Source organism: the organism of the source record quoted next, unplaced genomic scaffold, assembly GCF_019419815.1.
Source record: "Pyrus x bretschneideri cultivar Hongxiangsu unplaced genomic scaffold, Pyrus_bretschneideri_v1 Contig56, whole genome shotgun sequence".
Lineage (NCBI taxonomy): Eukaryota > Viridiplantae > Streptophyta > Magnoliopsida > Rosales > Rosaceae > Pyrus > Pyrus x bretschneideri.
This window is the reverse complement of record NW_025999794.1, coordinates 2,129,474-2,152,157: the sequence shown is the minus strand read 5'-3', so window position 1 is coordinate 2,152,157 and position 22,684 is coordinate 2,129,474. Positions and strand designations below refer to the sequence as shown.

At 39.0% G+C, this 22,684-nt stretch overlaps 2 protein-coding genes across 2 annotated transcripts; one reads left to right on the top strand and one right to left on the bottom strand.

Moving 5' to 3' along the window:
* The first annotated feature begins 415 nt into the window (after positions 1 to 415).
* LOC103934088 (regulation of nuclear pre-mRNA domain-containing protein 1A) lies at positions 416 to 5,790 on the top strand. Its single transcript, XM_009343788.3, is given in 8 exon segments — positions 416 to 914; positions 1,535 to 1,782; positions 2,061 to 2,175; positions 2,178 to 2,218; positions 2,381 to 2,537; positions 2,694 to 2,836; positions 2,989 to 3,024; positions 4,904 to 5,790. Coding segments are annotated over 8 exon segments (1,554 nt in total). The 5' UTR covers positions 416 to 838; the 3' UTR covers positions 5,642 to 5,790.
* Positions 5,791 to 5,880: 90 nt separating this feature from the next.
* On the bottom strand, positions 5,881 to 8,131 carry LOC125471045 (short-chain dehydrogenase RED1-like). Its single transcript, XM_048570913.1, has 3 exons — positions 7,718 to 8,131; positions 6,566 to 6,725; positions 5,881 to 6,263 (listed from the first exon to the last, which is right to left on the bottom strand). The coding sequence occupies exons 1-3, from the start codon at positions 8,052 to 8,054 to the stop codon at positions 5,927 to 5,929; spliced, it is 834 nt and encodes a 277-aa protein (XP_048426870.1). The 5' UTR covers positions 8,055 to 8,131; the 3' UTR covers positions 5,881 to 5,926.
* Between the last annotated feature and the right edge of the window lie 14,553 nt (positions 8,132 to 22,684).

Sequence of the window (22,684 nt, the reverse complement as noted above, 5' to 3'; positions counted from 1 at the left end):
TTTTTTTTTAAATTAAATTTTTTTTTTTAATAAAACAATAACATTAGTAAGTTAAATAGTTAGTTGTTAAGAGAAAGTGAATCGAAGGGGATGAGTGAGTTGTTTGAATATCTATTTTTAGTTGTGTGAGTTTCAGACAAAGGGTGTGATACCCACACATCCTATTTTATTTCTCACACACTTCTTATTAATTTTTGCCATTTGATTTTTTTCAATTCATTTTCGACGACCGAAAATTCAGAAAAAATGTGAAAAGTAAAAAAAAAAAAAATGTGGATAGCACATCCCGTCAGGCAAAACCTCAATTCTTCCCTCAACAAAAAGTCAAAATATTGCGCCAAATGTCCCCATAACTCACTAACACCCCATAAATAAATAAATAAATAATAAAAAAAATTAAAAAAAAAAAAGGGGACCTTTTTTTATCATCAACTCCGTCTTTGAAACGTTTTTCTTGGCCTGGGACCTGCAACTAAAAAATAGAAAACCGTTTCTAGGGTTTTGCAAATTCAGCATTTCTTCTCTTTATAAATCAATCCCGCTTTAACCTCCCATAAAAATTCGGCATTCTATAATTTTGCTCAACGCAGTCGTATTCCCCAGTGCAACATTTCTCATCTCTGATTCTCTCTTCCTCTACATTTGTTCCAATCCTCTTGCTGCCTTTCGCTAACTGGAGCTCTTTCGTCATCGAATTTAGGGTTAAAGTTGAAAAATTTGTGGGGTATTCTGAATTTTGTGCAAAGATTTTTATTGTTTTCGAATGATTTTTGGGGCGTTTTGTTTTGTATAAATTGTTGGAGGGGTGGGTAGTGAAAGTGCATTGCTGGAATAGGATATGAATAGTGTATTCAGTGAGCAGATACTTGCAGACAAGCTCTCCAAGCTCAACAGCACCCAGCAATGCATTGAAAGTATCCTTTTTTTTTCTTTTATTTATTTCGTTCGAAGATTTCACAATGCCCTTTTAATTTTCTCTGAATGATACTTTCTTGTTATTTGACCTAACTGATGAATTAACATATCTCTGGAGTTGGTAGTTTGGCTTTTCTGGTTTTCTGTTTCGGTTATGCTTGCTTGATAGGGTTACACTTTGAGTTATCTCTCTTTTGACGTAGGTTGCTAAAGTTCGAAATGTAAACAATAGCTGACACTAAATTCTGAGTTGCTGCTATAAACGAATAAAGGTTAATTTCCCAAATTTATTGCGACTCCACTCTCAACTTGTTCAGTGGTTCAACGAGATGGTTTGATAGTTAGACAAAGTAGGCACACAACACCATTCAGTTAACCCTATCGGTATCATTAACTTGCCTCTCAAGATTGGTGGGATGATGCTTCAGCAGCAAAGGATGAAATGAGTTGTGAACAAATGTATATATTGTTGATTTGATTAGAACACTTTTCTTTTTGTAATTTTTTTTTTTTTTAAAGGATGAGTTAGAACAATATCCAGGTGTATATTTCTTGTTATCTTGTATGAATTTTGAGGAAGTGATGCTTAATGTCTGTGTTGCCTTGACTTTGTAATAAGCTTTGTCGCATTGGTGCATATTTCACCGGAGCAAAGCAGAACTGGTTGTTGCAACATGGGATAAACAATTCCATAGTGCACAGATGGTTCAGAAAGTTCCTCTCTTGTATCTTGCAAATGACATCCTGCAGAACAGTAAGCGGAAAGGAAATGAATTTGTTGCTGAGTTTTGGAAGGTTCTTCCAGCAGCTCTCAAAGTTGTTCATGAGCAAGGCGATGATCATGGAAAGAAAGTTGTATCTAGATTAGTAAGACCCTCCTTTGATTTTGTTTCATATAACCAACCCAGACACTAACAGCATGACCTGTAACTGTAATTGAAATTCAAGTTCTGGAATTTGGAGTTGGGTAATGGGTTTGGTCAGTATTCTCTTTTAAATCTTCTTCCCTTCCTCTTTACCTGGCGTAAGGAATGCTATTTTATATATGCGAACCAATTTAAGAATATTTGACCAACTGGTTATTATTCTCTTTTAATATGTAAAGCAGAATGGCTTAACTTTGTTGTCGCTTACAAAATTGATAGGTTGGTATTTGGGAAGAGAGACGAGTATTTGGGTCTCGTACAAGGAGCCTCAAAGAACTAATGCTTGGGGAAGAACTGCCTCCACCATTGGAACTCAGTGGCAAAAAGCGCTTACGTTCAGTCAGAATGTAAAAAGAGATTCACGCTCTATCAGAACGGTGAGAAAAAGGGCCTGCTCTTACTTTTCTCATTTTGCTTCATTTTATTTCTTTTGGACTACCATCTCTGTTTAAATAAGTCTTTGCTCAATTTGACACATATTTTGCTTGTACATTTGTGCTTGTTGAAAGATTTCTAACTTCATGTTATTTGGAAAATAGAAACTTTCTATTGGAGGCCCAGCTGAGAAGATTGTATCCGCATTTCACTTGGTGATCAGTGAACATCCCACTGAAGATGCTGAGATGAGTAAATGCAAGTCTGCAGCTCACCGAGTAAGGAAGTTGGAGAAAGATGTTGACATTGCCTGTACTAATGGTAAACTAACAATTCTATACAGTGAACATTTATGGTATTAACTAGAGTAATTGACAGGATATATTGTCAGCTGTTTCCAAATTACATCCTTTTAATGGAATCTTGCCTTGATTTTTAAGATTGTTGTTTCTGATGCATATTTTCTTTTATCTTCAGCAAAAGATCCAAAGCGGAAAACTTTAGCAAAAGAAGTAGAGGAGGAAGAAAATATTTTGAAGCAGTGTATCGATAAACTTAAATTAGTTGAAACAAGTAGAGTAGCACTTGTATCTCAATTAAAAGAAGCTCTGCATGAACAGGTATCCAATCATACCATTATTTTCTTTAATTATTGAGTATGTTTTCAATACTGAAGCATGCAAATAAGCACGAATATTGTGCTTCTTAAACAAGACCCTTTGTTTCATGGTTTATGCTTTTGCTGACTTCGTAGAATCATTTATCTTTTCAGGAATCTGAACTGGAGAACGTTCGAACTCATATGCAGGTATGCCTCTAATAATTATATTTTTTAAAAAGTTGTGTTTTCTGCTTTTCATCTATTAAGTTTTTAAGAGATGTCAGACCACAAAAAGAAAAGTTTTTAAGAGAAGGGAATATTAGCATATTATAAATTTCACCATTTGATCACGATTCTATAGTATTTCTTGGGGCACGTTGTGGATTACCTTGGTAGTTAGGGGCCTTCCTCTTCAATCCACTGCGCTAGTTTAGAATATTGCTTTTGCTTGTATAGTATTTCTTGGGAGATTGTTTGATGGATCTGTGGGACATTGCATTTTCATGTTTTAGAATGCTAGAAAACCTCTTATGTCATAAGGTAGCATCCAGTTGACCACCAGAACTGTTACAAGAAGCGGCAGCTAAATTTCCTAGACCGAATTGAGGTCATGTACCTGAATTGGTTGATCATTCAAGTCCAATTAAGAGGTAATATAAATGGGTGGATGTGTAGGACTCATTTATGAGCTGCGTAGCACCCAAAATAATGAACACGAGTTACTGTCCTCTTCCACAGGCAGGTGCAAGTTCTGAGAAGACGGAAATGAAAACAGGATAGAACCTCTCATCAGTTCCTTTCTTTTGGAACTGTTCATTTGGTTGGTGTGAGTTTTGATCTCCGGCATTCTCTGAGATAATCTGGACCAAGTGTTTTACTGCCACACTTCCTAAAGCAAGAAAGTGACATTCTAATGGGCTTTCGTCTTTCCATTACAGTGGCTTGCCTTGATTTTTCTTTTCTAATACATGGCTTGCCTTCAATCTTAAACGACTTGAAGAGTTATCGTAGTTCTTGAGCGAGCAATTGAAATGATTCTAGAGCATCCTCAGGTTTAGGTATCGTTCCTCCAATGATTGTAGGACCAAGTATTTCTTGGTGAACTCTAATATGATCAGATTTATAAGTAAGCATCTCTTGTAAAATATGAGAAACACCAAATCCCTCTAGAGCAATCAACTACGGAGAAGAATTTTGACATTAGGACTTTTTTGTGTAATGATGGCTGGCTCTCTCGTTGCTCTTGATACTGTTGTGTGAAAGAACTTTGTTGTCGTGTACTCCAATTCATAACCTGTTTTCTTGTTGTGTACTCCAAGTCATAACCTGTTTAGCTGTTCATGGGCGCAACATGTAGGCTATGTTTGGGTGAGGAATTTTCAAGTTTCAAGGGGTTGAGGCCAAGCTAGTAAGGAATGGACTACAAATTGTAAGAGGGGATTAGAAATTCACCATGTGAATTACAAAGGCATGTATGAGGGATTTGTAAATGATTCCTTCCAAGTAGTCATTTTCAAATCCCTCTCACATGCCCTTGCAATACTCATGAAATGCATATCTAATCCCCTCTTATCTAATTTTGTAGTCTATTTCTTACTACCTGGCCGTCAATTCCGTTGGACTTGGAAATCACCCAAATGTAGCCCGTTTATAGCTGGCCAGGTCCGATTGCATCATTTCAAGTTTTCAATGACCTTTGTGGTAATAGATGCATTCAAGTCCCATTCTTGAAGGTTCTCTAAAATATCGTGTTAGCAAGCTTTGCACTGATCTCAGGCTAGTTTCAGAACCTTGGTTGTGATTATGAGGTCGTGCAAATCATCCAGTATATAAAAACAGTTGACATGCTGATGTTCCTTAAAGCATACTATCTTGTCCCCTCAGTTTATTTGATGTTGAAATTATTTTACACATGGTTTTTGTCGTATTGTGTCAAAGTATATAGAACATGAGTCCTTCTCTGTCATTAGTGGTTGATTGCAGTCGGTACAGATAGCTGGAACACCATTAGTTAGCTTTATTATTATGACAATAGTGCAAGGTATCCCAACTCCGAAGTTGATATGTTATGTTTTGATGACTGTAGGTAGCACAGGCACAGGCAGAAGAAGCCACCAACATGCGGAAGCGGCTCAATGATGAAGATTATGTGTTTAAACCATCAAGTGCGACCAGTCCTTCCACTGATGGAAATTCTATAGGCGGACAAACACCTAGGAAATCAGCTGCAGCCATTGCAGCTTTGGTTGCAGACAAGCTTGCTGCTTCAAGTTCTTCTCAATTGATTATGACTTCTGTTCTTTCAACATTTGCTGCTGAAGAAGCGAAGAATGCTCGTCTGACAAAGCCCTCCACGTCTACGCCGGGCACCGATTCAATATCCAAACCTGAGAGGTCAGTGCCAGTTTCGGATGCCAATGTTTTTATGTCATCACAAGCGCCTTCTGTGCAGCCAAACCATTCATACCAATCAGCATTGGTTCCCACACCGCAGAATCAAGCCCCAACCTCTCAAGGTCAATTTCACATGCTTCCAAACCCGCCATCTCAACAATATTTACAGCCGTCAGGAGGGGTCATGAGCCCATATGGTTATGGTAGCATTCCACATTTGCCTCTAGGGCCACCACCTCCCCCACCTCATATGGTGAGTCCACTGGTGCCTTTGGCTCAGCAGCCACTGCAAATGAATCAGCAGCCTGTACAAAATAGCCAGCAGCAACCAATACCCTTAACTCAGCCGCCTCCACCCGCTCCTAGTTTCCGGCCACTTCAGCAGCCACCCGGAATGGTGTATTATGCTCATCCTCATCACTCTCAGTGAGTTTGATAACTTAGGTAGACAGTGTAACAAATGTGAGGTTTAAATAATTCAGGTAGGCGATATAACCAAAGTGAAATTTTGAGGAAAAGCATTCTGTAGTGAGATCAAATTTTTGTTTATTCATTTTGGTGTCGCGTTTCATCTCTCAATTTTTCCCTTTGCGGATCTGATATAAACTTATAATTGTAGGTTTTCTTACAACAATCCTGGGTAGTTATTGTAACCAAATGATAAACGCAGACACGAAGTGTAGATATATAAACAACCAGAATAATAAGTAACAAGTCAACATTTCATTGCTTTCCTCAATACAAAATCTTTGACGAAGAGTGGCAGATGATATAAGATGGCGAAAATGGTAGAGAGGTGACCGTAGGAGAACCAAGCTGGCGGATTCTTCTGCAGAATGGCAGCCACAGTCTTCTTTGCAAACTCGTCTGTAGGGGTTGATTTAGGACCTTGTGAGAGAGTGGCTCTAGCACAGATTGCTGCGTCGAAAGGCTTGTATAACTTCCATTCGGGCATCTGGTTGTAGCTGGCTAAAGCAGCGTGTCCGATGTTTGACCTAATTCCTCCAGGTACAACCGTGATCACACTGATTCCAAAGGGCCGCAGTTCCATTCTAGTAAACATTGATATTTTGAGGATGGTTAGAACCATAAAGAGGCGAAATAAAACAATATAAGACGACAAAGCTGTACAAAATTGGACAAATTCATGTGGCCAACGTGTAGGTCAACTGGGAAGATTTTAAAGAGAAGTACAACTACATATCTTAACATTATTCCCCACAAACCAATGATATCTTCAGATGAAATCCCAGAAAAATCAAAACGTTTCATTAACTAGGAACTATTTTGTTGCTAGTACGAGGTTTGTAAACAAAACTTCATTACCGAGCATAACACAACACAAAACACAAACCTTAAAGAATCACTGAGTGCATGAAGAGCAGCTTTGGATGCCGTGTAAGCACCAGCCCATGGTGTAGGTGCCGCAACAGTAACACTTCCAACATTTACAATCTTTCCTTTTCTTCTTGATGCCATGTGGGGGATAACAGCTTGTATCAACCTCACGGAACCTAAGCAATAGCATAACATCATGTTTACAAAAAGCACTCATGCTATCCATCTGCACAACTTTGATCAAGAATGAAATGACTAATGACTAATTTTGTATTATCATTGAGATTAGCAACGTAATCTTCCTGAGTTGTGATATATAATTTGCAGTCTGTCGGAGGCAATGCATATTCCGAAATCAGCATATTTAAGTTTACAAGCTGTTGTATTGCATACAAAAATCAAAAGAAGATGAATGTTGTTGAAAGAATGATCCAATATGACTTATATAGGAGTCTGGAGCGCGATGACACCGTTGTATTGACACTAATAGATGATTGAAATCTGTAATGCTTATACACCCTTTCCTTTGAGTATATGCACTCGCAACGGTTAAGAAGATGAGATTTCAGAAGATGCATAACTATGATTGCAGTTCTGTTATGCTTATAGGAACCGGGACTAATAGAGAAACAAGATGAAGAAAACATTCATAATATTTGTAGCCACATAACTTCACGTATCCATTTTAGCTCCATGCTAACACATGACACCAATACCTTTTCCTTCTACTTCTCGCATAATTAGAGGAAGGGTTAATTGTACTTTGCACCACTCCAAAACTTCCATGGCATGGATGCACAAGAACCATGACGTTCCGTGCCATGAAAAGTTTAAGATTATCTTCACCAAGTGACATTTGCGCTCCCTCTTACACAAATTGAGCGAAAAACAATGTAATTATCCATCCATAAACTAGCTTATAGCAAAGTAATTTCCACACACCTCGTTTCAACCAGTGTATAACCTGTTAATTTTTGACATTTGAATTGAATAAATCAAAATAAAACCGAGTGACAAAAGCAAACAAGAGTAAAAAACCGGTGCGCAAACATCACTTACCGAGTTTATATTACCCCAATACGACAGGAAACAAGAATGATATGACAATACATGAACGAAGAGGAGAGACAATCAGCAAGTATAAATCAAAGATTGGAAGAGAGAGTACCGAAAACATTGGTGTTAAAAGTGTGCTGGAGAGCAGAGAGAGGGACCTCAGCGACTGGACCAACGCACTGAACCCCAGCGTTGTTAACCACCACATCAATTCGGCCGTACTTCTCTAACACATTCGACACCACCCTCTCCACGCTCTCCTCGGAAACCACGTCCAACTCTTGCAAATAAAATCGCGAGTCCCCTTCAAGATCCGCCATCGATCTCACTGACCTGCTCGTCGCCACCACCACGCAACCCTCTGCAGCGAACGCGCGTGCCAGTGCGTGACCTATCCCCCCTTCCGAGCACCCAGTTATCAGAACCACTTCCTGCCCGTACACCTCCATTTCACTGAGTTTTTTGTTTTGTTTTTTTTCCTGGTTAATCGATCTGAAAGTAAGAGCTTTTTGCTTCGGTTTTGACGGCGGTATGAATTATTCTTTTTAGGTCGGTTTTGATATGGACACTTTGTTTTTTAATTAAATATTTTCCTGGTGCTCAATTTATTTCATTTTATCATTCTTGTTATAAACATTGTATTAAAGTGCGATTGTGTAAATTTTAGATTAGATTTAATACTAATTTTCTTTCTTATTACTACTTGTATTTCTTGCTATAAATAAAAACACTGCAGAGGAAGAATAACACATCCTCTATACAATCCTACAAATACATCTCTCTCCCTACTCTCTCTCTCTCTCTCTTGCGCCTCTCTGTGATAACCCGTCCTTAGTTCTACGATTTTATAAATTTTAAAAATATGAATTTACGAAAATACCCTAGAGGCGAGAGTATTGACTTTCGTTGACCAATGTATAGTGAGACGTATGAAATTTTTTTTAACGTATTCTTGAAGTACTCGATAGTACGAACGCGTAGGCGCGATTGGAATCGAATTCAGAGTTATTACGAAGCTTTTACGAATTTTTGAATGTAAGGGCATTGCGGTAATTTCACAAGTGGAGATTTTTTTATCCCACCCTTAGACCACTCACGGGCTGCCACGTGGGTAAGGGGATGGTCAAGGCGGCATGGAGACAGAGCATCACCATTTAGTGAACCCAACGCCGGCGAGTTTTCGATTTTCCGACCATAGGTAAGCCTCGGGAGCCCTCAAACTCAAATTTTATCGTTTTTAAACTCCTGATACGGTCTTTAACATTCAAAATGCGATTTGGTAGAGTTAATGCAGAAAAACCTCTTGGGAAACACCCAGATTTTGAGCAAGGAACAGTGGCCATCTGGCCACTTTCAAGACATTTTTCCGGCCAACTCGGACAATGTCTCGACTCCACTTTGGTATGGTCTTGTTCTATATATTTCTAACTTCAAAATGGATTTTGAATCATCAAGTTTGGTTAAGTATCGAACTAGAAATTAGTTATGAAAGTTGGGAAGAAATTTCCAGATTTCTGGAAATTTTGGTTGTGACCATCTGACCATCTTTAGGTCATTTTTCCGGCCAACACCGACATAAAATCGGCTCTAATTTGTATGGAATTTTTCTATATGCTTCTAGCTTTAATATGGCTCTTGAATCATCAAATTTGATTGAGAATCGAGCTAGAAATTTATCTCTGAAAATTGGGATGAAATTTCCCAGATTCTTGAAAACTTGGACCCGTGGCCATTTGGCCACTTTCTGACCATTTCCCCGGTCAACTCCAGCTACTATTCGACTTCAAAGTGGTACAAACATGTTTCTCACATTCCTAGCTTCTAGTTGGCTTTTGAATCATTGAATTTGGTTGAAAATTGAGCTTGAAATGAGCTCCTAAAGTTAGGGGAAAAGCATGAAAAGAAATCCGGAAAACTCGTTTATACGTTAATATGTTATACATAATTATATAATGGTTTCGGTTCTAGGTGAAACCATTGCAAGGATCTTCAAAGGCCACGAGGCGGGTTCAACCTGACGTCATGTTCTATATAAGTGGGCTTTTGTTTTCTATATATATGTATATATGCTTTACAATTTCCAAAAACTGGTTTTAAATGGATTGACGTTTTTAAATGCCATGTCAATTGCATTACATTTTAGTATATGCATTAGTATAGATATGCATATTATTGCATGACGCTGCGGACGCCCAGGTAAGCTTTAGGCGAGTGCACATTGATGATAATAATTGCAGTGTGTATGGTTATGTTTAGATGCATTTAGTGCTCATTATCCTGCACTCCGGTGTTAGTGCTCCGCCCAAGGCCAGGGCTAGCCTTCATGTGATCGTTCACTTCCTGCACCACACGCTCACCTTGGATCCAAGGCATGTGCCAACCTGTCGTACATATCACATTAGGTGGTTCCGACTTGTAGGTGACTTGTGATACTTCGCACATCCTTCACGTGATCGTAGCACTTAAGCGTATCTATTTACACCCAGCATGTCGTACATACCACATTAGGTGGTTCCGACTCATGTGCAGGAATTGGTAGATGAGCTATAGGCTCAATCGTACAGGTCACATTAGGTGACTCCAACTGACATATTAGTTTACATTGATTTATTTCACTTGGCTTACTTATTTCATTGTTGAGATACTTGACATGGCATATACTTGGTTTTCCCTACTCTTGAGCATGATTTCTACATACGTATGTATTACTATTTTCTGGGAAATTATACGGGTTTTACGGTGAAGGGTTATTATTTTTGGAAAGAGAAATGGTTTTAAAAAGCTTTGTTTTTGCCCACTCACGTTTTCTGTTTTTCGCCCTTCCAGGTTTTAGCAGCTGAGCTTTCGTATCGACGAGGATTCTTGGCATATCCCAGTATAGGTGGCTACCTATGATGGTATAATCCTTATCTTACCTTATTGTACTTTACGTATGCTCTATAATCACGTGTGAAATGGGTTCATTCTTGCTCACAGCGCACTCTTATATTTAGACACTTTTAGGTTTAAATTTATTCATATTTTCCACATCACTACACTTTATGGCTTTGTCACCTTTCAGGTCTCGGCCAGCTCAGCTCGATTCGGAATCCTAGCGAACATTCTGTGTTGGGGTGTGTCATCTCTCTCCCTTGTCAGATTAAAATAAGCCACAACATGTTATCAACATGCTTTTACCGCTGTGCTTAGGAATCTAACTTGAAAATTATTCGTCTTCAATCACAGGACTATTACATTTCAATTATTCTTAATTGATTATATTGATTTATATGCTTTTATTTATTTAATTTAAGTTTTTTGTGTTGAACGTGAAACAAGCTTTGGAGATGGAAAGCTAAAATTGAAGAAAGATTTTTCGGCATCAAACCAATTCATCAATACCATCATGCAATTAGGTTCTTCTAAAACAACAGTTTTTATCTCGATATTTTTACAGCCTTGATAACATGAACATTCACCATAGTGCATAACCAACTTTACGTTTTTCAGATTTTAGATTCTACATAATTTTTGTATGCATTATATTCATAATTGTTGAATTATGTGAATTGATATTAACATGAATTGAATCAAATATATGTTCATGCATTAATTTTATAGTTTGATTATGCATGAATTGAATTGAAAGAAAATTAGGGTTCTAGAATCCACACTGAGCAGCGACCTCGAGCCATGACGTCGTTTTGACATCGTCCACCTACTCAAAATCTTAACGCCTTTCACGGCGCCACACATATGGCCCGTAGCCATGGTCAGTCATCACGATTGCCATCTCTAACAACCTGCAGTCGTCGACTTGCAATCGTCATCGACCATGATTTTGGTCAAGATATCTCCACGGATTTCTAAAACCCCAATTCAAATCCAAGGGTTTTCTATTTATGGACATCGAGATTTTCTTTCTCCATCACACCATCCAGGTTCCACGTCAAACCTTACTTGCTCCGAGTAATTTGATCAAAACACAGTTGCCTGAAGCGGCGGCGCCGACCATCTTCCTCGGTGACCATACCCAGCGAAGCTGGGGTGTTCTTAGACTGAAACCCGAGCCCAGTTAGGCCTTGGTTTCTTCTCAGCATGAAAAAAAAAAAAAGAACAATTTTTTTTTTATTCTTCCTTTGGGCTCGCCTTTAACGGCCCATTACTTTGGCTCAACTTGCATGACCTATGGTTTCTCAGTGCACTGTGAAGCACATGATCACAACCCCGTATGGCTGTGGTGTTCCCCTGCACCGCTCCACACCCAATCACAACCACACATTGGTGCATTCGTGCTTGCGAAGCAGGCTGTTATATCTTACCCAGTTTTGGGCCTGCTTCTTGACTCTTGGCCTGTGACCATTCCAGCCCATTTTTTTTGGGATTGGATCCCACTCCTTTTCACAGTTTTTAAAGGCCCATTAGGGTTTTGGTCCAATGCTTTGGACCATCGATTATATTGCCTATTTTTTTAGGCCTTAAGTGTTTTAATTTTTTTACCCAAACTTTAATTTTGGCCTGTAGTCCAAATAATTATTTCAATTATAATCATAGGCCTCGAAGACCTACTTGTATATATTTGTTGCATATTTTTGTATATATATGCGTTTGTTTGCGGGTACTATGAACCTGATGTTCATAAACTTTTCTTGAAAAAAATTAATTGAATGGATTTAAGTTTTTGAACTTGTATGCATGTGACTGGTTCAATTAATCTTATTCTAGGTATGGCTAATGGCATAGGTAGTTGTCTAGCAAATAGTGCAACCACGCACACTATTTGCGTGAACGCATTTATTTGACTAACTTCATACTTAAGAATGCACCTCTGACAACCCTTTCAGGTCTATCCAACCTGATCAAAGGATACGAAAAGGCTCATATAATGTTGTCCAATGGCACTATTTTGACCATTCAAGAGGCACTTTATTCTTCACGTTCTGGAAGAACGTTGTTAAGCGTTAAAGATATTCGAGACAATAATTAGACAATAGCTACTACGCTGAAACCTATGTAGAAAACGAAGTTAAATTTTTGTGCATCACTTCATACAAATATGGCCAGAAGCGTATTCTAGAGAAGATGGAGCGTATCCCGAGTGGTCTGTATACTACAACCATATGCCCTATAGAGAGCCACTATGTGGCCGACTTTACCTCAGGGACTGCGCACGAAATTACACTTTGGTATGATCGTTTCAGACATCTTGGACGAACCACGTACATTAGCAGCTAGCAAATCCTCTACCTCTACACAAAAGCATGGCAGACCTCTTGGTTCAAAGGATTCACACCCCTAGAAGAGGAAACCCATGGCATCGGTTGTTGGGCCTACCATCAATTCGACTGTTACCTACTCATTCTATCCAACTCATGAGGAAATTCTAGATTACGGAAGCGTTCTTGAAGAGACCAAACCACCTCATGAGAATTGAGAGATTTCAATCCATTATGTTTGCTTGGATGATGTTTGTGTAGAAATAAGATGATAATCGACGATGCATTAGCATATGCAGTAGCTATTGAGATCATGTTGAACGATGACATTGAACCCCGTTCCGTTAATGAATGTCGACGTTGAATTGATTGGTCAAATTGGAAACAAGCAATCCAAGTTGAACTTGATTCACTTGCAAAATGTAAGGTGTTTGGACTTGTAGTTCCTACTCTTTCACATGTGAAGCCCATTGGTTATGGGTTTTAGTTTGGAAGCGTAATGAGAAAAACGAAATTGTGCGTTACAAAGCTCAACTTGTTGTGCAAGGCTTCTCACAACGCCCCGAGATTGACTATGATGAAACTTATTCATTTGTTATGGATGTGATTACTTTTCGCTACCTTATCAGTTTGGCAGTTTCCGAAAAATTGAGTATGCAGCTTATGGACATAGTAACTGTGTATCTTTATGGGGATATTGATAAGGAAATTTATATGAAAGTTCCCGAATGACTTACTTTGACTGGATCAAATAGTTCCAGACCTCAGAACATGCTCTTAAGTCGACTGAGAAATTCACTCTACAGTTTGAAGCAATCCAGAAGAATGTGGTATAATCGTTTGATGGAGTATTTAACTAGTCACGGATATGTGAACAATGAACTATGCCCTTGCGTGTTCATTAAGAAATCACATTCCAATTTTTGTGATTATTGTAGTTTATGTCGGCAACATGAACCTCATCGAAACTCCTGAAGAGCTCGACAGAATTGCCTCGCACCTAAAGTCGAAATTTAAGATGAAAGATCTAGGAAAGACTCGATAATGTCTTAGCCTCGAGATAGAGCACCGTTCCAATGGAATCTTAGTACATTAATCGAACTACACCCAGAAGGTGTTGCTCCGCTTTAACGAGGATAAAGTGAAGCCTTCGAGTACTCCTATGGTCGTTTGATCGCTTGATGCAAAACAAGATCCCTTCCATCCGAAGGAGGATGAAGAAGAGATTTTGGAATCTGAAGTTCCTTATATAAGTGTGAAAATCACTTTATTGTACTTAGCTCAATGGCCTAGACCCGACATCTCATTCGTTACTGATCTTTTGGCAAGATATAGTAATGCACCAACACACAGACACTGGACTGGTGTTAAACACATCTTTTGTTACCTTAAGCGTACTATGGATTTGGGCCTGTTTTATCCCTACGAATCCTCGAGTGATGCCATAACCCCCTCGGTTCTCGAGTCGATTCCCGCCTTGTTGGTTATGCTAACGTAGGTTACTTATTTGACCCACACAAGGTGCGCTCTCAAACGGGTTACATCTTTACCGTTGAAGGCACCGCAATATCTTAGAGGTTAATTAAACAGACCTTAGTTGCCACTGTTGGAAGTATGCCCACAAAGCCACTCATTTGATGTAATAGCTTTATGGAATACTTATTGTGTTAAACTTTTATATGTTTAATAGAAGGGCAAAGCTTATTGTTAATCACTATTTATAGTATCTTGTGTTTAAGCAATAAGGGAATCCAAGGAATGTATTTGATCTAAGAGACAAGTGATTTAAGTTAGTTAAATTGACGAGACCTTTCTCTTATGTTCATTCCTAAAACGTTCCTAGCCATAGGATTGCCAATTGGGCATTGACAATCCGCTAAGGTTAGTATGTGTTATGTCGACTCAAGCGTGAGTATGAACTAGTCTCAAGTCATTTGGTGTTGGACACTAAGGCAAACACATAGGTGCTCGAAAGAGTAATCGAGTACACTGAACAACGATCAAACAAGAGTTCGAACATACATGTCATGTGAGAACTCAATAGTTGCAATATGCAAAGTAGTCCTTTGACCTGAGGCATCATTGATGTCTAATGGTTAGGTCCTTGATCTTTGATTATGTCAACGGCATTCCATTGGAGTGTCCACGGCATTGTTGGGGTCAAGCTATCTAGTCATGTAGGCATATGAATGTACAACAAGGGATCTCTAACCTTCCATGATGGAAGGAGAATACTCTAAGATATGATTCGAGAGTCTTTGGCCAAAGCATATGAATATGACTAAGGAAGATGTTCCAAATCTTATTCAATTGAATCATATAGAGAAGTATCACATTGGATAGTAGACATGAAACAAACTATCACTTAAACAATGTGATTAAGAGTATTGTATTAGAGAAGGACCGTATTGCATTGTAGTTGTAACTGGATAGGTTCTCCAACCACTTCTACTTAGCTTGGGTAACCATGACATGCTGCTAGGCGTCACCCATGGTTTGTGGCAGCCCTAAAGATTAGCAAACACTAATTTAAGGGAGAATTGAAATGTGGTTTCAATTCACAATCGATCGTTAAGAGTAACATCGCCCACTACCTTGCTAATTGGAACCTAATAGATCGTACACCGAGTAAAGATATAAGTGAAGAAATTATATGAAATGGATAAGCAATTAAATGGTTTAATTGAAGAATGGTCAAGATTAATTAAATAGTTAATTAATTATACGAAACGTTCGTATTGGGCATTTAAGTTAGTTTTGGGCTTCGGGGCACAAAAACGTTTTGGTCCACAAGGCCCATTATGTTTAAGTTGTATGACAACTAAAACAAAATGGGCAATTAAGCCCAAATACAACATATGGCCGGCCATAACCTTCAAGGGTAGTGAACTTGGCTTAATTGCAAGTTTGCCACTCCATTGTGAGGTGGTATAAAGACATCTTTATAGCCATTTCACCCTAAGGGTTTTCTAATTGAATTTGGGTGAAACCTATTCTCTCATTTTTCACCTTAGGGGAGGAACATCTAGCAATCTTTCTTCCCTAAGTCATCCATTTTCATCTTCACACAACATCTTTGGTGTGGAGACTTAGAGACACCAAACTTTTGGTGTTTTGGAGAACAAATCCTCAAATCCTCAAAGAAGAAAAAGGAGCACTAAAAGGGAGGAAATCACAAGGAAGATTCAAGGAGCAAGGAGGTGACTTGAAGGCCCTCCACTTGGGTGAATCCCTTGTGCAATCAAGGATGAGCTTCAAGGGTAAAGAATCTCTAAATTCTTATTCTCTTTAATTTTGTTAAAGAGTCTTATTGTTCACCATATACTAGGCTTTGAAAGTCATGGGTTTTATGAATTGTTTTTGAATGCATGCCTACTTTAAAGAGTTATTAGTTTGCATATGTATTCAAATGTTCTTACATGTTCTTAGCTAGGACAAAATTTTTCCTTCAGCCACTTCATCTAACCATGCTGAAATACTTGCTTGACATAAAACCACTTGGGAATGCTTCTGGTTGAGAGCAGTTGTGGGCCATAATCGAAGCTCTAGCAATCTTTACCTCGTCATTGATGTCCCGACGACGATCTATGAAGATAGCGCATCATGCATCAAACAGCTCAAGAAGGGTTACATCAAAAGAGATAACACCAAACACATTGCATTAAAGTTCTTCTTCTCACATCAATAACAAGTGCATCAGAAGATTGAAGTCATGCAAATCCATTCACTAGACAACCTGGCTAACCTCTTTACCAAATCACTACCAAAGGTGACATTTCATAAGCTTGTTCAAGGAATAGGTATGCATAAACTTTCTGAGTTGTAACATTGTTAGTTCTCTTTAGAATTATGTCAAACTCAGGGGGAGTATGCTAAAGTATACTTGCTTGATCTTAATGTACTCTTTTTCCCTATGATTAGGAGCATTTTTCCCTTTGGGTTTGTGCTACCTAAAAAGGTTTTGACGAGGCACCCACCTTGGGTTGATGATATCCCTGATAACATCCTGTAGTCATTTCATTTGACTTTACATTTTCTCACGCACTTTTCCTTAGACTATGGATTTTGTCCCTACTCGGGTTTTACCATAACCATTAGGTTTTTTGTGAGACTTAGTTCCATATGCAAGTTCCTACTTTACTTTGAGACTAGCGTGTTCCTAAAATCAATGCTGACGAGTCGACTTCCTCAACTCTACATGATGCCGAATCTACTTGAGTATTTACACACTCAAGGGTGAGTGTTATAAACATTGTATTAAAGTGTGATTGTGTAAATCCTAGATGAGATTTGATACTAGTTATTCTTCCTTATTAGGACTTGTATTCCTTGGAGGAAGATTATTCCCTCCCTTACTACTATAAATAAAGGCACTGTGTAGGGGGAATAATGTGATGACCTGTCCCAAATTATTATATATATTTTCTCCCTGAGTGTGTAAAGTGATGATATTGCCCTCGTTGGCTTAGTGATGTGGATGTGCATATACATTTCTAAATTATTTTTCTCACAGACGTAATTAAATCATACCCGACATCACTAGCGCGTTGACGCGAATTAAGGCCGAATTGGAGTCATAACGAAAAAGTTACTAGCAAACGAATTTGGAAATAGGTGGAATTATATTTTTGGGTTGACTATTTCTTAGTCACCAAGCACCTTGGTACCTACAACTTTGAGCCTAATCAGATTTTGAGTTTGTTTCCTTCTTCGGACCAATTATTTAAGCTTATATCCCATGGCCCAATCAGAAAACATTTTCTTTTTCTTTTGGCCAATCCGTGACCACACACACATACACACGTATGCATACCTTTCTCCCTCTCCCTTCTTCTCGATTTTTCCTTGCCATCCGTATACCCGAGAACCCCACACCAACACGACTTCATCAAACGTCCACATATCGAGTCTAGAAACACTACCATCGTGTTCTCTTTGGCTCCATGAGTCTAACTATACCTTTAGGACGAAGAAGGGATCACAGGAACTCGAGAAACCATAACCTCTAGCGAGGTGAAGTTTGCTCCGTCACGATCCCGACATGATTTCAAGGCTTTTAGGCTTAGTAAGAGTTGGCCGGTTTTTCCAAGAATAATTCTAACTGTTTTTTGTTGGTTTTTGGACTTCTAATAGGTGAGACGTACCTCGAGGACGAATGTGGACAAGCGAGGCTAAGGGGCTACGATCTTGCTACTTATCAATGCGTGGGAATTTGCTTTATATATATATATATGTTACGGTTTCCAGAACGTTTTTCTTAAATGATTTATGCTTTGAATGCCATGTCGTAAATGAGTTGCATTTTGAGTATTGCACTATTATACTTGTGAATTATATTATGTGATGCTGCGGAGACTTAGGTAAGCTTTAGGTGAGTATGATGTGATTGAATGGATTGTATTGTATTGGTATACATACATCTATTGAGAGCTCATCATGGCTGCACCCTAGTATTAGTGCTCCCGACCGGGCCTAAGGCCAGCCTTCACGTGATCATTCACCTCCCGCACCGCACACTCACCTTGGATCTAAGTCTGGTGCCAGCCTGTAGTACATACCACAATAGGTGGTTCTGACTCGTAGTTGACCCACGATTTATCGCACAGCCTTCACGTGGTCGTAGCACTTAAGCATACATATTTATACCCATCCTATTGTACATGTCACATTAGGTGACTCCAACTCGTGTGCTAGCCTAGATTGATAAGCTATAGATCCAGTCGTACAAGTCACATTAGGTGACTCCGACTGGCATACTATTTTATATTGGTTTCACACCTGACTTACATTTATTATTGTTGAGATATTATGACATGGCATACTTCATTTTTTCGTTGATCTTGCGTGTTGGTTTCCATACCTATGTAGTATTATTATCTGGAAACTATACGGGTTTTACGGAAATGGGTTATTATTTCCAGAAAAGATAAATACATTTTCCAATGCTTTGTGTTTTTGCCTACTTACCATTCTGTTTTGCGCCCCTCCATGTTCTAGGTAACTGATTATCTTTGGTGGCTCACGAGGACTTCCTTGCGGTTCTGACATTTCCGCAAATAAGTGTAGGGATTTTGTCCCTGGTTTGTATAATTAGTACTTGTTCAGTTTGACTGCACTTGTGATACCTATGCTTTGATACCAAACTGACACACCCTGACCGAAGTCGAGACATGTTGGCCATCATGTGAGGGTGACGAAGCCAAGTGCGCAACAGAAGTGCATACAATAATAAGAAAATGCGAATAAATAAAAAACCAACTAAAACATAGCTATACTAAAGATAATACTAAGTGTGTGAAAGTAACCCAGTCAAGCTACAAATTGGCTCTGCCGTAGCACGATATTGTTTGCTTTGGGCCCTGACCACACCCTCACGGTTTTGTTTTTGGGAACTCACACGAGAACTTCCTAGTGGGTCACCTATCCTGGGAATGCTCTCGCTCGAACTCCCTTAACTTCTGAGTTCTGATGGAACCCGGAGCCAATGAGTTCCCAAAAGGCCTCATGAGCCACCAAAGACAATCAGCTACCTAGAACCTGGAGGGGCACAAAACAGAAGGGTGAGTGGGCAAAAACAAAGCATTGGAAAACGTATTTATCTTTTTTGAAAATAATAACCCCTCTCCGTAAAACCCGTATAGTTTCCAGATAATAATACTACATAGGTATGGAAACCAACACGTAAGATCAGCAAAAAACTGAAGTATGCCATGTCATAATTTCTCAGCAATAATAAATGTAAGCCATGTGTGAAACCAATATAAAATAGTATGCCAATCAGAGTTACCTAATGTGACATGTACGACTGGATCTATAACTTATCAATCTAGGCTAGCACGCGAGTCAGAGTTACTTAATGTGACTTCTATGATAGGCTGTGTATAAATATGTGCACTCAAGTGCTATGATCACGTGAAGGCTGTGTGATAAATCGTGGGTGACCTACAAGTCGGAACCACTTATTGTGGTTTGTACGACAGACTAGCACCAAGCTTGGTTCCAAGGTGAGCGTGCGGTGAACGATCACATGAAGGTTGGCCCTAGCCCCGAGCAAGAGCACTAATACGAGGTGCCGCCATGATGAGCTCTCAACAGATGTATGTATACCAATGCAATACACTCCATTCAATCACATCATACTCACCTGAAGCTTACCTGAGTCTTAGCAACAACACACAATATAATTCACAAGTATAACAGTGCAATACTCAAAATGCAACTCATTTACGACATGGCATTCAAAGCATAAATCATTTAAGAAAAACATTCTAGAAACCGTAACATACATATATATATGCATATATATATATGTATGTATGTATATATATATATATATATATATATATATATATATATATATATAAAGCAAATGTCCACTTACTGATAAGTAGCAAGATCATAACCGCCTATCCTTGCTTGTCCACGTTCATCCTCGGGGTATGTCTCACCTATTAGAAGTCCAAAAACTAACAGAAAATGGTCGGAATAATTCTTGGAAAAACCGACCAACTCTTACTAAGCCTTGAAATCAAATCGGGATCGTGACGAAGCAAACTTCACCTCGATAGAGGTTATGGTTTCTCGAGTTCTCGTGATCCGTTCTGCATCCTAAATGTATAGTTTGACTCATGGAGCCAAGGAGAACATGATGGCATCAGCCCAGTTAGGGACAAGGTGTCTAGGGATGAGGTAATTAAGGAAATAGAGGTCGTGGAGGCCAGCAGCAGGTGCAGGGCCGTGTTCATCATATCACTCTGCAAGATGCCCAGAGCAACCCTGATTTGATTATGGGTTGTCATTTTCCATTGGCCGGGCTTGCATGTGGTCACTTTTGTTGGCGAGTGTTGTGGATTGAGACAAGGTGTTATCTTGGCCATGAAAGCGAATAGACTGTTGAGGAAAGGGTGTCAGGGTTACCTAGCTTATGTGGTGCTGAACGAGGATACTTTTACTCGTGTGGAGGATGTTTAGTTAGTTATACACTTCCCTGATGTTTTTCCTGATGATTTACATGGGCTACCACCAGACCATGAGGTGGAATTCACTATAGATTTAATTTCAAGTACTGATCTTATTTCTTTAACCCTTATCGAATGGCTCATGCTGAATTAAGAGAATTGAAAACCCAATCACAAGAACTTGTTGATAAGGGTTTCATCCAGTCGAGTACTTCACCATGGGGAGCTCCAATTTTGTTTGTGCGAAAGAAGGACAGAACTCTGAGGCTGTGTATTGATTATCAACAGTTGAACCGGGTAACGATTAAAAATCATTATCCATTGCCTCATATTGATGATCTTTTTTACCAGCTTCGAGGTGCTTGTGTGTTTTCAAAGATTGATCTGAGATCTGGGTATTATCAGTTGAAGATCAAGCATGAGGATGTTCTAAAGACAGCGTTTCAGACTCGTTATGGTCATTACAAATTTCTCATGATGCCGTTCAGGTTAACGAATGCTCCAGTAGCCTTTATGGACCTGATAAATCGGGTATTTCGCCCATATCTCGACAGGTTCGTTATTGTTTTCATCGATGGTATTTTGGTATATTCCAAATCTAAGACGAAGCATACTAAACATCTCACTTTGGTTCTGAAGAAGTTGAGGGAACATCAATTGTATGCTAAATTTAGTAAATGTCAATTTTGGTTGGATTAAGTGTTGTTCTTGGGACACATGATATTAATCCAGGGTATTCGTGTAGACCCTCAGAAGGTAGCTGTAGTAGAGAACTGGGAACAGCCTTGTACTATCACGGAAGTACGGAGTTTTCTTTGTCTAGCCAGCTATTATTGACGTTTTGTGCAGGATTTCTCAGCACTAGCCTTGCCATTGACGAGGTTAACCAAGAAAGGAGTTAATTTCGAGTAGAGTGACAATTATGAGCAGAGTTTTCAGCAGCTGAAGTATTGCCTCACTCATGCACCTGTGTTGGCACTTTCGGATGACAGTGGGAATTTCGAGATTTATAGTGATGCTTCTTTGAATGGTTTGGGTTATGTGTTAATGCAACATGGCAGGGTGATTGCGTATGCATCGCGACAATTAAAGCCCCATGAGATGAATTATCCTACTCATGATCTTGCGTCGGCGGCCATTATTTTTGCTTTGAAGATTTGGAAGCATTATCTTTATGGGGGAAAAGTGCCTCAATCGTTTCTTAACCAAATTCGACCCATAATATATCAAAATGAAGATAGGAAAGTGTAAAATAAGATTATACCATTTGGAAGCCCAATGGTTGCCAAAAATGGCTGGAAAATAGCCTGAAAGGTGACTGGTTCGCGGGAAAACTGGAAAACTCGCCGAAAACTGGGTAAACTTTAAACATTCATAACTTATTCAATACTCAACCAAATCGAGTGATTCAAAAACAAAAATAATACTTCTTGACGAGACAAAGAGAATGGTACCTTTTTCGAAGGCTAACTCATCGTGGTTTGGTCGGACAACGGCTCGAAAGTGGCCAACCATTTTCGAATTAGCCACTTTTGAGCAGTTTTCCGGCCAAACCACGACGAGTTAGTAGTAAATAAAGATACCATTCTCTTAGTCTCATCGATAAGTATGATTTTCTTTTTGAATCACTAGATTTCGTTGAGTATTGAAGAAGTTATGAACATTTAAAGTTTACCCAATTTCCGGCGAGTTTTCCAGTTTTCCCGCAGACCAGTCATCTTTCAGGCTATTTTCTGGCCATCTCTGACAATAATTGGGCTTCCAAATGTTATAATCTTGTTCTACACTTTCTTATCTTCATTTTGATATATTATCGGTCGAATTTGATTAAGAATCGATTGAGTTACGAAGTTTTGAAAATTTCCCAAAGAGTTTTTAACGGAAAGACCAAAATCATGGATGGTGGACAATCTGAGAGATCATTCT